A 13,252-nucleotide genomic window follows, 5' to 3' on the forward strand; every position below is an offset into this window, starting at 1 on the left:
AATGGAGGGCATAACTGTGAGGGATTTTTTTTTTTTTTGATTAATTTGAAATAGGAAGATCCACTTCTAATCTGGATCTTTGAGTTAGGAAGATATGATTTTAATCCCAATCTTTTGAGCTGGGAAAAGACAAGCCTCTAATATGGATCTAGAGATGGGAAGACACATGGTTAACCTGGGCTACACCTGCTGCTGGAAGTCTATACAAGGACATGGAAGAAGGAAGCTTCTGTTCTTTGCCTGTTTGCCCTCATCTTGCTAACATGTCCATTCCTTCACTGGCATTAGAGCCTACTTCTTCAGGATTCTACTGAAGATCAGCTGAGACATACAGCCTCGTGGACTGAGCAGCTTCTAGATTCTTGGACTTTTGGTTCACAGCCAGCCATTGATGGATTAGCTGGACTGTGGTCTGTAAGTCATTCTAAACTCCCTCTCTATATAGAGATTCATTCTGTAAGTTCTGTTACTCTAGAGAACCCTGACTGTTCACTGTACACTGGCTATCTAAAACTTTTGTTTCTTCGACTCCCTTCTGTTATCCCTTGGTCATCCTACAGGTCTTAAATGAATAATGAAGCTTTTACTGATTTTCCATTTGAATATAGCTCTCCCGGTTCCTTCTTCATGGTCGTGTATGCTTTTAAACTTTTGTGTTAAGGTCCTTGCTGGGACATTTGTTGAAGGTGTACATCTTTATCTCCATGTTGTCATGTCATTTTGTTCTTTAACATATCTGGGATTTTCAGGGCAGTAGGATGGAAGGGTACTTATGGCCCTAGGTAAGACATTTTTCCTTTTGTTGATAAATTGGATTTTGTACAAAAAAAAAAGGCACAAAATACAGTCACCCAGTAGCCTACAAAACAAATATATTCCCTACTAACAGGATGTTGGTAAGCTGTTGCCTACCTGGACTTGGCTAGGTTCAGTTCATATGCAATGGGTCTCATTTTTTAAGATCTGTTAGTCATTCAAGGCAGCAGAGATGGTGACCTGAGTGTTCCTTTAAACACAGATGACCAAGGGCATGAGGAATAGAATATAGATTATTCAAAAACACTACTTAGAAGTTGCCCAATCTCTACTACTGGTATCCATAGTCAAATCCAACAGTAGACCCCACGGTCAGTGTGATGGAGACATCAACTCCACTCACTGGTAAGAACCCCAAATAACAGGACAACTTTCAACTGTCCCAGAACCCACGTGGTGACTAACAATCATCCTGCTCCAGTTCCAGGGGATTTGACGCCCTCTTCCGACCTCCACAGGCACCACACACACATGTGGTGCACATCCATTAAAGCAGGCAAAACACTCACACACAGAAAATTAAAAAAAAAAATGAAGATGTCTATCAAAACACCTTGGGAAATGTTCAACCAGTACTGGTTAATATTACAGCTGAGGCTAAACAGATGTCCTTTAGAAAATAGAGGCAATCACAGTGTTCCTTCATGTTTACTTACGTGCCTGGAACAGGCATTCTTACATCATCTTCCCATAAGTCCGCGGTCCTGCCCTAATTTCAGATGTTATTCACGTGATTTAACATAACAGACAGTTAGAAGTGTGATAAAGCAGAAGAAGTAACTCTAAGGGGCAGGATAGCTCAGCCCAGCTGCCAGTATTGTAGGCTGAACAGAAAATGTGGGAGCTAAAGGGACTTCCCAGGTTCTGAGCCTGAGGGGAGGTAATGAGGCTCAGGCCGTGCAGCACAGGAAACACAAGGTTCAATGGCAAGGGAGCTACAACGTACACGGATGTACAGACAGCATCAAGCTATCAGATCTCCCCATGGGAGCGTCAAGTGCATGCCGGCTAGAGAGGGAAGCACCTGGGTAAACCCTAGGGCACCGATGGGTCTGGCCGATCCAGAGCTTTGGGGTTGTGCAGTTTGTCCTGGGTGATTGGAATTGCCCCTTTCATTCCAAATCAAAGATGGCACTTCATTTGTTCTGCAAATGCCTGCTCCCCATAAACAATGCCGCAGCGACATGAACCCAGCCCTTGGCTTCCAGGAACCGTGCCTGGGTATCCGGGCGAGTGCACAGTGAGAGACGGGTGCCCGGGACACCTGCCCAAAAGCCAGGGCGAGCGCAGCGCCCGAATCGCGCGCGCCCAGGGGCAGCCCTGGCCCACGCACATGCACACGCACGGGAGCGCAGGCTCCCGCGTTCCCGCTGCAGCGCCGAGGCCGGGCGCCTGGCGGGAGCCCAGGAGTCGGGAGCTCCAGGCGGGGCGGGTGCCCGAGAACTGAGCTCGAGCATTCGCTCCCCCGGGCGGCCGAAAGCCCCGCCCTCGCCCCGCCCACCCCCTTCTCCCGCGCGCGGGCTCCGCGCGCCCCATGCCGCGCGCGTGCGCGCGCGTGCGCAGGCCAGGGCCCTCCGCGGGCGGCCCCGTAGACCCAAGGAAAGCGTCGACCCGTAAGGTCCCAGTTTAACCCTTTCCCTGCTCGCTCACTTCAGAGGCCCGATCGGGTTCCGTGCCTGCGCAAGCGGAGGCGCGCCTTCTCCCCCAGCCCGCACCGCGCATGCACGGGGAGGGGGGGTGGTGGGGGTGTTCGCGGCAGGCTAGATATTCTGTGCTCGTGCAGGAGGAGGGCTGCTACCACCAGGGACGTGCACGATCCCCCCCACCCCACCCCCTCCCCAAACTACAAAAAAAAAAAAAAAATCCAAAACACTGCCACCCACCGTGCCCCCGCGTCCATCCCCGTCCTGGCCTGCGCGCTGCCGAACGCGGGAGCCCACGGCGAGCGTCTGTGGCTGTATCAGGCTGCAGGTAAGCGCGGGCCGGGTGCTGAAAGGGCCGGGGCGGGCGCGGGGACGCGGGGGCAGCCGGCGGCGGGCGCGGCGGGGCGGCTGAGAGGAGGCGCGTCCCCGCCGAGCTCGGGCAGCAGCCAGCTGCAGGATGTGGCGGCGCAGCGCGGTGCGAGCGGGATCGGGCGTGGGCCGCGGTTTTGGGCGTGGGGGCCGGGCGCCCCGGGGACCGCGCAGGCCAGCGAGCGGGTGGAGGAGAGGCCAGGCGGCGGCCCGCGCGCGCGCTCGCCGGCTCGCTCGCTCGCTCTCTCGCTCGCTCGCTCGGCGGCCGAGTTCATGGCCGCCCCGCTCTCCGCGCCGCAGTGCACCGCGGTGGGGGTGGGGACGGCCGAGCCGGGCCCGAGCGCGGCCCGCGGGGCGCCGCCCCTCGCAGCTGTCCTCACCCCCACTCCCCACCCCACCCCACACTCCCCGGAGCAGACGGGACCCCCGCGCACGCTCCCCCGCCTGCGTCCGCGGAGCTCCGGGGAGCCGGCCGCGCGCCGCCCCCGCCCCTGGCCGCGGGAGGGCGCGGGAGGACCAGACGCGCAGGCCGCGGAGTGCGCGGGGCGCGAGCTCGGGGCTCGCGGGCGGAGCAGGGCGCGGCGCGGCGCGGGGCTGCGGAACCGGCCGCATGCCCGCTCCCGTGCTCGTCGCGCCGCCGGGGCTGCTGCGGGCCAAGGAGGAGCCTCGCTCCCGCGCCGCCACCTGGAGAAGTGGCGGACCACGGAAGGGAAGGTGGCCGGTCGCTGGCAGGCGCCACCGCGGCCGCGCAGGGGAGCTTGCTTTTGTTTGGGGGGAAAGAATGCTCAGGGCTCGCTGCACTCGGCGGCTCACGGGCTGGGGCATGCGAGCGTGGGCTACCCACGCGCGGGCTGCGCCCCAGGTCCGGTGCCCGGCCCAGTCTTCCCCACTCTCAAGTTGTGCGGTCGCAACAGGGAAGTGGTGTGGCCGCCATTGTCGCAGCTGCTCCGGAATAAGGAGGCGGCTGCGGCTGCTTATGTAAGTTTGCTTTGGGAAAGCCTGGCTCCCTGCTCGGTGAGGGAGCCTTAGCGCTCCCGCGATTTGGAGAACTGCTTGCTAGCAAGGAGCTGCTTTATGGTGTTGTAGGTGTTGGACCGTGTCTTGTCCCACACCTACTTACACACATACTGGCAATGGCTATCTTCCGGTTTGACTCTTTTGAACTTAGCAATGGGAACATCTCTATAGGGGAAAAAAAACCGAGCCGATTGGCCCGTGACCTCCTTTGAAAAAGAATACACACTAACCAGAAATGAGGAGCTGCACGCTGATATGTTGCCATGGCTACTGTAGGGCCACTCTTCCCCAAGTGCCGTGCCCCTTTGATTCCACAGTTAGTGACAGCAGAATTGTCACTAGAGATTCTGAAGGGAGTTCCCTCCCTCAGCCCGACTGCAGGCCCAGGCTGCATCTGGAATACAGGAAGGCTGAGATGAAGAATGGAGCATCCTTAGAAATCCCATCTTACCAGCCCTCACATAGTACAGATGAGAAAGCCTGCTAGTTCAGAGCTCTGTGGTCCCTATTGCAGGAACTTGTTTCGGGTCTTTTGGTGGAGTCTGGCGCCAAGTCTTTGTGTAGGACTGGACAGCCACCTGCTTCTACAGACTTCTGTATTTGTGGGATTAGTGGGCAGTAGAGGATGTTTTTGTTCTTTATTGGTCTGCAGGCAGTAGCGGGATCTCTTTAGATGAGAGTTAAGCATCAAGGAAAATTCTTTGAACCTTCCAATAGGGAGGGATAGAGGGGAAAGGGTGGGCTTTCTCCACCACCGCAGTCTTTCGGACAGTTTGTCCTTGTATGCACAAAGTAGCATACTTACCCCTTCCCCTAACTGCTGGGTGTGTGTCTCCTACAGCCCTTCCTATATTTAGACGTTTATAGATCCTAATGGGAGATGTGGAGAACTGTGTGCCCAACAGGAAATGGTGGGGGCTAAGGAACACACAGTGAGGTTTTCAGAATCTGTGTCACCTGCCACACTTGTAGGCCTTGTGTAGAACCAGGCCTGATTACTGCTGGCGCCGCGGCCCCCCCCCCACCCGGTTTCTTCCCAGAAAAATGGGTTCATATGCAAGAGGTGGAACAGTGTCTTACTTAGTCTTTATCTTTTCCCGGCAGATCTGGCTTGCCTCTGATCAGACTTACTCTGATCTGAAGATTTCGGAGTTCAAGGCATTAAGAAAATAGCCTGAATTGTTCATGGTAAGTACGCCTTAGAATATTAAGGCTTAGAATATCATTTGGCATTTGATTTAAAATAAGTATCTCCGGTCTAAGGGTATCAGATAAGGGGTAGTGTATTTACTTGATTTAAGCAAGTCCCTGGTCCCCACAGTGTGTACACACACACACACACACACACACATTCTCGTTATACATTTACAATTCTATTTCCATGAGGACAAAACTCTTCTCCTCAGACTTATGCTTGGTTGAATAAAAGTAAGACAATTTTTTTTTGGTAGAAAGTATAAAACACATTGTTTTTAGATCAATTCTTGAACACAATGGTAGGTCTTTCATGATGGTTTTGAAATTCTTTGCTTTTAAAATACTCCAACACTTACTGAGTACAGGTTGACCCTCCCCGTAAGTCCAAAATATTAAAAATCTGAAACTTTTTGAAGACTGATAAGAAGCCACAAATGAAAATTCTGTACTGTGAAGTTTTGTTTAAAATACTATTTGAGCCAGGTGGTAGTGGCGCATGCCTTTAATCCCAGCACTCAGGAGGTAGAGGCAGGCGGATCTCTGAGTTTGAGGCCAGCCTGGTCTACAGATTGAGTTCCAGGACAGTCAGGGCTGTTACACAGAGAAACTCTTGTCTTGAAACCAAAAAGAAAAAAACACACACAGAAAAAAAGAAACCAGAAATAAAATATTATTTGAAATACTATATAAATTATCTTCATGTTATGTGTGTAAGGTATGTATAAAATACCAATTAGTTTTATATGTAGGCTTGGACTACCATCCCCAATTTATCTCATGTTACATGTATTGCAAAGTCTGAAAAAACCTAAAACTTGAAACACTTCTGGTCCCAAACATTTCAGAGAAAGGATATTCAACCTGTACACCTGTTGTTGGTGAGACTTTTAACTGGAAGGCTGGAAGATTGTCATCCTGTGGCGTGAAGCCACTCACCAGTCTCTTTCCAGATGTCTTTTGGAGTCAGATTAAACCTTGACACTCATCCAGGAGTGGCCCGAAACTGCTGTGGAGAGACTCGAAGACCGTGCAGACTATGGTGGCTGTGATGCCCTCTCTAGTTCTTCAGTGGTGTTTGTCTCTCCTCTCAAGAAAGTGTAATGCCCTGCCCTGATGTCATTTCCCCAGGTCCTCCGTACAGATAGGACTTGAGGATTCTTTTTTGTCCTTCTGTATTTGTGGTGTCTGTATTCATGTCTGCATGTGTGTGAGTACGTGTACATGGGTATGGCCATTCCTCTGGAGACCCGAGTGAGGCCAACAGGGTGGGAGTCTTCCTTCCTTGATTCCTCTCCACTGCTCACTGAGGCAGGACCTCTCAGTTCAACCTGGAGTTCACTGTTCAGCTATTAGAGCTAGCCGGCTTCACTCCAGAATGCCTTTGTACCATCTCAAAATTAGAGGTGACAGACATGTGCCCACCTGCATTTACCCTGGCTTGGGGATACAGCCCCCGTACACTTGTGCAAGTGCTTTTACCCACTGAGGTCTGCGGCTCCAGGACTTGAGGATTCTTGTCTCAAGCTTGTAACTTAGACTTCGAGGTCAGGCTGTTTATAAGTCTTTCCACTGTCTTGGCAGTCTGACAGCGTAAGTTTTTAAACCACATTTCCTGGATTTGATTACCACATCTTAAATAGCTGTAGGATGTTGGGCAGCTTCCTAACCCCTTTTATAAGCTGAAGAGAGCACCACTTCATAGAACTATTTGTAATTAAGTGTATTGAGACATCTAAAGCATATAGAATAATGCCTGTATTTTGTCAAAAGCTGCCATTGTTATTATAACTAGGAAGCTGTTAGTAAACTGAAAGTACTTCAAAATAGCAATATGGAAATCCCTTGTCTGGGGTCATTCTTTTCTAACTGTTTTTGGATTGTTATTAATACTGATATTCCAGGCAATGGTGGCATGTGCCTTTAATCCCAGCACTCGGGAGGCAGAGCCAGGCAGATGTCTGTGAGTTCGAGGCCAGCCTGGTCTACCAAGTGAGATCCAGGACAGACACCAAAACTACACCGAGAAACCCTATTTCAAAAAACAAAAAAACAAAAAACAAAACAAAACAAAAAAAAAACCAGCACTGATTTTCTAAATTGTTAGGTTCCAGATATTCACAGTATGACTGATTTTTCTTTTGGGCAGGGGTTGGAGGGGAGTACCACACAATAATTAAACTCCTCAAACAAAATTTTTTTGCAGGAGTTTTTCATCAGTATGTCTGAAACCATAAAGTATAATGACGACGATCATAAAACACTGTTCCTGAAAACGCTGAATGAACAGCGCCTGGAAGGAGAATTTTGTGATATCGCCATCGTGGTTGAAGATGTAAAGTTCAGAGCCCATCGGTGTGTTCTCGCTGCCTGCAGCACCTACTTTAAGAAGCTTTTCAAGAAGCTGGAGGTGGATAGTTCCTCGGTCATAGAGATAGATTTCCTCCGCTCCGACATATTTGAAGAGGTCCTGAACTACATGTACACAGCCAAGATTTCCGTGAAAAAGGAGGATGTTAACTTGATGATGTCGTCAGGTCAGATACTGGGTATCCGGTTTTTGGATAAACTCTGTTCTCAGAAGCGGGACGTGTCTAGTCCTGATGAGAGTAACGGCCAGTCCAAGAGTAAGTACTGCCTCAAATTAAACCGCCCCATCGGAGATGCCGCTGACGCCCAGGATGATGACGTGGAAGAAATCGGGGATCAGGATGACAGCCCTTCCGATGACACCGTAGAGGGCACACCCCCCAGTCAGGAGGATGGCAAGTCTCCCACAACTACTCTCCGGGTTCAGGAAGCGATTTTGAAAGAGCTGGGGAGCGAGGAAGTCCGCAAAGTGAACTGCTACGGCCAGGAAGTAGAATCCATGGAGACTCCTGAGTCCAAAGATTTGGGGTCTCAGACCCCTCAGGCCTTAACATTTAATGACGGGATGGGTGAAGTGAAAGACGAACAGACCCCGGGCTGGACCACGGCTGCCAGTGACATGAAGTTTGAGTATTTGCTTTACGGTCACCATCGGGAGCAGATTGCCTGCCAAGCCTGTGGTAAGACGTTTTCTGACGAAGGCAGGTTGAGGAAGCATGAGAAGCTCCACACCGCAGACAGGCCGTTTGTCTGCGAAATGTGTACAAAAGGATTCACCACCCAGGCCCACCTGAAAGAACACCTGAAAATCCACACCGGGTATAAGCCCTACAGCTGCGAGGTGTGTGGGAAGTCCTTCATCCGGGCCCCGGACCTAAAGAAACACGAGCGGGTTCACAGCAACGAGAGGCCGTTCGCGTGTCACATGTGTGACAAGGCCTTCAAACACAAGTCTCACCTCAAGGACCACGAGAGGAGACACAGAGGGGAGAAGCCTTTTGTGTGTGGCTCCTGCACCAAGGCGTTTGCCAAGGCCTCGGATCTGAAGAGGCATGAGAACAATATGCACAGTGAGAGGAAACAGGTCACCCCCAGTGCCATCCAGAGCGAGACAGAACAGTTGCAGGCGGCAGCCATGGCCGCCGAGGCCGAGCAGCAACTGGAGACAATCGCCTGTAGCTAGAGGGGATGATGGGTCAGAAACACTTGGCCTGGGAGGTTGACGCCGAGGTGGCATGGATCATGGTCACCGGAACACCTTTGACTGCTTTTGTGGCAACTTAAAAGTGTTGTGCTGGCTGGACCCAAGGCAGTGCTCACTCCAGTTAGGTGATTTTCAAATTTCTCAAGGCAGTTAACGTTCCTGCGTCCTGACCAAACAGTTTATTTTTTTATTTTTTTGGGTTTTTTTTTGTGTGTATGTGTGTGGTGTCTAGTATTCATGTTCCCAGTAAGCTCCCCTGCCCTTCTTTGTGGTTTTAATTTGAAAACCCCCTTGTCCCGTTCAAAGTGAGCGGCTTCTGTTCCATTCTTCATTTCTCTACACTTGCCAAGGTGGTGAGTGCACTGCAGAGTACTTGGATAAATTGGTTTCCTAATCGTCCCAATGTATGTGACTTGCGGTCCAAACAGCAGTTTTAATAACTGGATACAAGAACTTCATGTTGATGCAGAAAACGTTGGCACATGCTGATCCAGAACACTGTATGAGTACAAAACCAAGTTTGGAAACACGGAATGGTGTTAGTTTTATATTTGGTTTGTTGATTTTTTTAAAAAATACCGACATATCATTGTTTTTACTGTTTCTGTGGACAATAATGGTTGCTTTGTTGAAGTGTTTCTTCATCCATTGTGATGGCCCCTGTACCCACCCCAAATGCTGCAGGCCGTGTGTACCTCAGGGTGAGTGAGACCACCGGGGGGCTGGTAGTGCTGAGACTGAGTTCCTCTTTTGTCCAGTGTGGCCACTCTACCTGTGGGTGTCTGTGGAGTGAACCCGTAGTGAGAAAAGGAGAAAAATCTCTGAGACAAGGTTTTCACAGATACAAAAACCCTGAGATTTCCTAAGTCTTCAGATCCTGAATGATTTCAAAATTGGTTTTGTATTTAAGATCAAAATTAGGACAAGAAACAAAATGCTTCTTGAGATGTCTTTGTGGTTTACGGATGATCAAGCTCTGGGCTCTCTGCAGCAGCACTCAGTTTCTCCTAAAGAAGATGCTGAAATTTAAAACCTTTGGAGTGTGTAAATAGTAGTGTTGGTCCTGTGTGTTTCAAGGAAAAGGACAGCTGCACTTTTTTTTTCTTTTTTCTTTCTTTTTCTCTTTCTTTTTTTTTTCTTTTTTGCACATTGGATTAAAGTACCTTTCATTGGCATCAGACATCAGACTGTCTTAACTGATACTAAAGTTAAAGATCATCAGACCAAATGTTTATGTTTTCCAAGTATGTTTTATCACTGGCTACGGTTTTCTATAGAGGCTGACTACCTTTTCATAGCCATAAATCAGAATTATGAACTTTGTTTAAGATCCAGCATACTAAATGTGATTTTAACTATTTCCTTAGGAATATATTGAAACGCCAACAGAGTTTGAATTATGTTCTGTAAGAAAGTACTAGACGATTGTTTTAGGATATGTACAGTTGTAGAAAGTGCCAACTTTTAAAGTTCATGTTTGGTTCTTAAGATTTTCTTTTTTAAAAAAAAAATTACATTAAAAATTTCATTACATGGCTTGCTGTATTATCACCTGCTACTACTATTGTGAGAAAAATTTTATTTTCCAAATTGGTGTATGTGTTATGCCCAAGATTGTCAGATGGGGATGCTACCTTTTAAATTTTCTTATTTATTGGTAAAATGTTTTGGTTTAAAATTAATTATTTTTCCTGAAAGCTCTTTGTTCTGTACTGAAGGCAGCCCTGTCAGTGGGTTTCTGTGCTCGTAGGAGCGGGCCGACTGCTGTTCCCAGGCTGTGTTGACCAAAGCAAATGTGAAATCAGCTGACGTCCTGTTGATAGCTACTTCAACAAACCATATTTTGGGCCTTTGTTTTTGTATATAAAGAAAATAATAGACTTGTCTTGTTCTTGATTGTTTTCTCATGGCATCGTTGTACACATCCAGACCCATACTACTTTAGTCTTGGTTTTATGGAGGTGCAGACTTAACATATAGAATTAGTCCCTATAGAAAGCCTGTAATCGTGTTGGTACAAAGCGGAACTTTCAATACTTTGTCTTATGCGGTTAGCATTTGAACTATTTTATACAAGAAATGTGTTTGTATTACAGCTTCTACCATGGGTGCTGGGTTCCTGTTGGAGTCTGTGTTTTGTTTAGATATTTTTAGTGACAGTGGGGTCTTAAAATTGCTTTTCTTGGCCCTGAGTAGTAACACTCCCTCTCTCCTCATCCACCTAGCTCTAGTCACCCACTAGGTAGTAAACATCATGTTAGATTTCCCAAGGGATTCTCCAGGGGGAGTTCCTCCTGAAAATCTGCAGCGAGAGTGGAAGGAGAATTCTAAGCATTGGCATTGTGACCTTCCCATCAGTACCAATTCTTTCTGTACATAGTGAATGTCCACAGACATCATGTTGACTTTCATGCTTGACTCCATTCTATTGGCATTGGGTTAGAAGGTGAATATTAGAAACTGTATGTTAGGGTTAGTGCTAGCTAGTCTTCTACGACTGTAAAAACAGCCAAGAGAGTTGGCCGTTGGTGGCACAGGCCTGTCATCCCAGCTACTCAGGAGGCTGAGGCAAGATCACGAGTTCAAAGCCTGCCTGTGTGCCTAAAGAGTGAATTCAGGACCGCTCTGAGCAAATGAGTGGCAGGGATATGGCAGAGTAGCAAAGTGCTTGCCTATCATGCATGGAATCCAGTCCCCTATACTGAGAGATTGAGGGATGATAGGGCACAGATTCAAACACATTTCTACTACCCTGAACCTGGACTGCTTTGCTTTTAAGGTAATGATATGGATTTCTACCTCATTACATACCATGAAAATTATGTAACACAGAGCCCAGTACTCAGCTCTCTAGGTGTACCAAAAATATTTCCTGGGTTTTTATGGTTTTGGTTTGTTTTGGGACAGGGTGTCACTCTAGCTTGGCTGGCCTCAAACTCAGAGATCTGCCTGTTTCTGCATACTCAGTGTTGGGACTACAGGCATGTGCCAACAAATCCCACCATGTCAAGGAAGTTCTCGGTGGACACAGAAATAGGGTGTGTGTGCGCGTGTGCATGCGCGCGCGCATGTCTGTAAATTCTATAATTGTTCACTCTGGATTGTAGACTGATAACCTCCTTTAAAGAGTTCATAACTGAAAATATCTACAGAAGCTGTGTTTCATCTTGACATTTATAAGCTGCCCATTCACAGTTTTGTTCTTACAAACATCTTCATCCTAGAATTTTCTTTGGTTTCATAATCACCCATCAGTTGTCCATTTTTAAGTAGGTCATTGGCATGTAGACAAGTGTACACCCTGGTTTGGTTGACTTCCAAACCTACTTCGGAAACATGACAGCACAGCCAGAATTGCAGTTTTGAGAGCCATATGTGAAGTCATCCATTTAGAAAACATTTTTATATAAAGCTTTTCTAAAGTGAGTGTTTTTCAGACTACACTATAGGCATTACCCTTCCTGGGTTGCATAAATTCCAAGAATATCTGTTGTTTCCTTGCTGAAAGGATTAAGACTGCCATCCCAGAACTTCTTATCTTAGTTCTGGAGTTTTCTGTTTGCTTTTCTTTAGAGGATATTTTCATTAATCCTACAGGAAACCACTCTCTGTGGAGTAGGTTAGTGTCAATGTACAGACTGGTTGAATGCCTGATAATTACATTTCCAGGCATTGGACTAGGTGCTGGGAATGCAGCAGTGAACAGGACTGACTGCGTTCCTACTATCCAGAAATGACTGCCTCAGCTTTCCATACTTCACAAAATTCTACAGACTTTAAAGTAGTGTAGCCACCACAGATGTGCAAAATTTCTTCTGCTGGTTAAATAATTTTCCTTAATTTCCTTGGTCGATGTATATTTGAGGCCTGAGAGATGGCTCAGTGGGTAAGAGCACTGGCTGCTTTTCCAGAGGACGTGGGTTCAATCTCAAGTAGCATATGACAGCTCACCACTGCCTGTAATTCTAATTTGCTGCTGGGCATGATGTCCCACACCTTTAATCTCTTGGAAGACAGAGGCAGGCAGATCTCTTGAGTTAGAGGCCACCCTGGCCAACAGAGCAAGTTCCAAGATGGCCAGGGCTGCACAGAAAAACCCTGTCTTGAAACAATAGCAACAAAATGTATTTGATTCCCTGCCCAGTTTATATCACTCTTATTCCAAAATACAGAAACAAATTTAGCTTTAAAATAAGATATAATCGACATGAAGAATTATTGACCTTAAACAGAATGACAGACCCAGAAGTTGGGGCGTTTACACTTAATTGAACAGAGCATTAGGAGCACCTTTCCTAAATCCAGGAATGCTTTGACTATTCTGTTCCCCATACAATTGGATGCTTGGTCTCAAGTTGGAGGAACTGTTTGGGAACGATTAAAAGACGTGGCCTTGTTGGAGGAGGTGTATTACTGGCAGGGCTTGGGAGAGACTGAGGTTTCAAAAGCCCAAGCCGTTGCCAGTTAGCTCTCCCTCTTTGCCTCATGCTTGTGGATTGTCTGTGAGCTCTCAGCTGCTACTCCAGCACCATGTCTGCCTACGTGCTGCCATGCTTCCTACCATGATGGTCATGGACCTTACTACCCCCAAATTAAATGCTGTCTTGTATAAGCTGACCTGGTCATGATGTCTATCACA

The 13,252-nt window shown here is 47.9% G+C and overlaps 1 protein-coding gene across 3 annotated transcripts; it reads left to right on the forward strand.

The window, feature by feature from the left end:
* The first annotated feature begins 2,391 nt into the window (after nucleotides 1-2,391).
* On the forward strand, nucleotides 2,392-10,496 carry Zbtb14 (zinc finger and BTB domain containing 14). Of its 3 annotated transcripts, none has more exons than XM_076549881.1 (3): nucleotides 2,392-2,787; nucleotides 4,950-5,033; nucleotides 7,246-10,496. In XM_076549881.1, exons 2-3 carry the CDS (start codon nucleotides 5,031-5,033, stop codon nucleotides 8,590-8,592), a joined length of 1,350 nt encoding a protein of 449 aa, XP_076405996.1. In that variant the 5' UTR covers nucleotides 2,392-2,787; nucleotides 4,950-5,030; the 3' UTR covers nucleotides 8,593-10,496. The 3 variants fall into 3 exon arrangements, with proteins under 3 accessions (XP_076405996.1, XP_076405997.1, XP_006990016.1); XM_076549882.1 differs by lacking the exon at nucleotides 2,392-2,787 and adding an exon at nucleotides 2,877-2,934; XM_006989954.4 differs by lacking the exon at nucleotides 2,392-2,787 and adding an exon at nucleotides 3,752-3,806.
* The last annotated feature ends 2,756 nt before the right edge of the window (nucleotides 10,497-13,252 follow it).

The sequence above is a fragment of the Peromyscus maniculatus genome, chromosome 13, assembly GCF_049852395.1.
Source record: "Peromyscus maniculatus bairdii isolate BWxNUB_F1_BW_parent chromosome 13, HU_Pman_BW_mat_3.1, whole genome shotgun sequence".
Taxonomy (NCBI): Eukaryota; Metazoa; Chordata; class Mammalia; order Rodentia; family Cricetidae; genus Peromyscus; species Peromyscus maniculatus.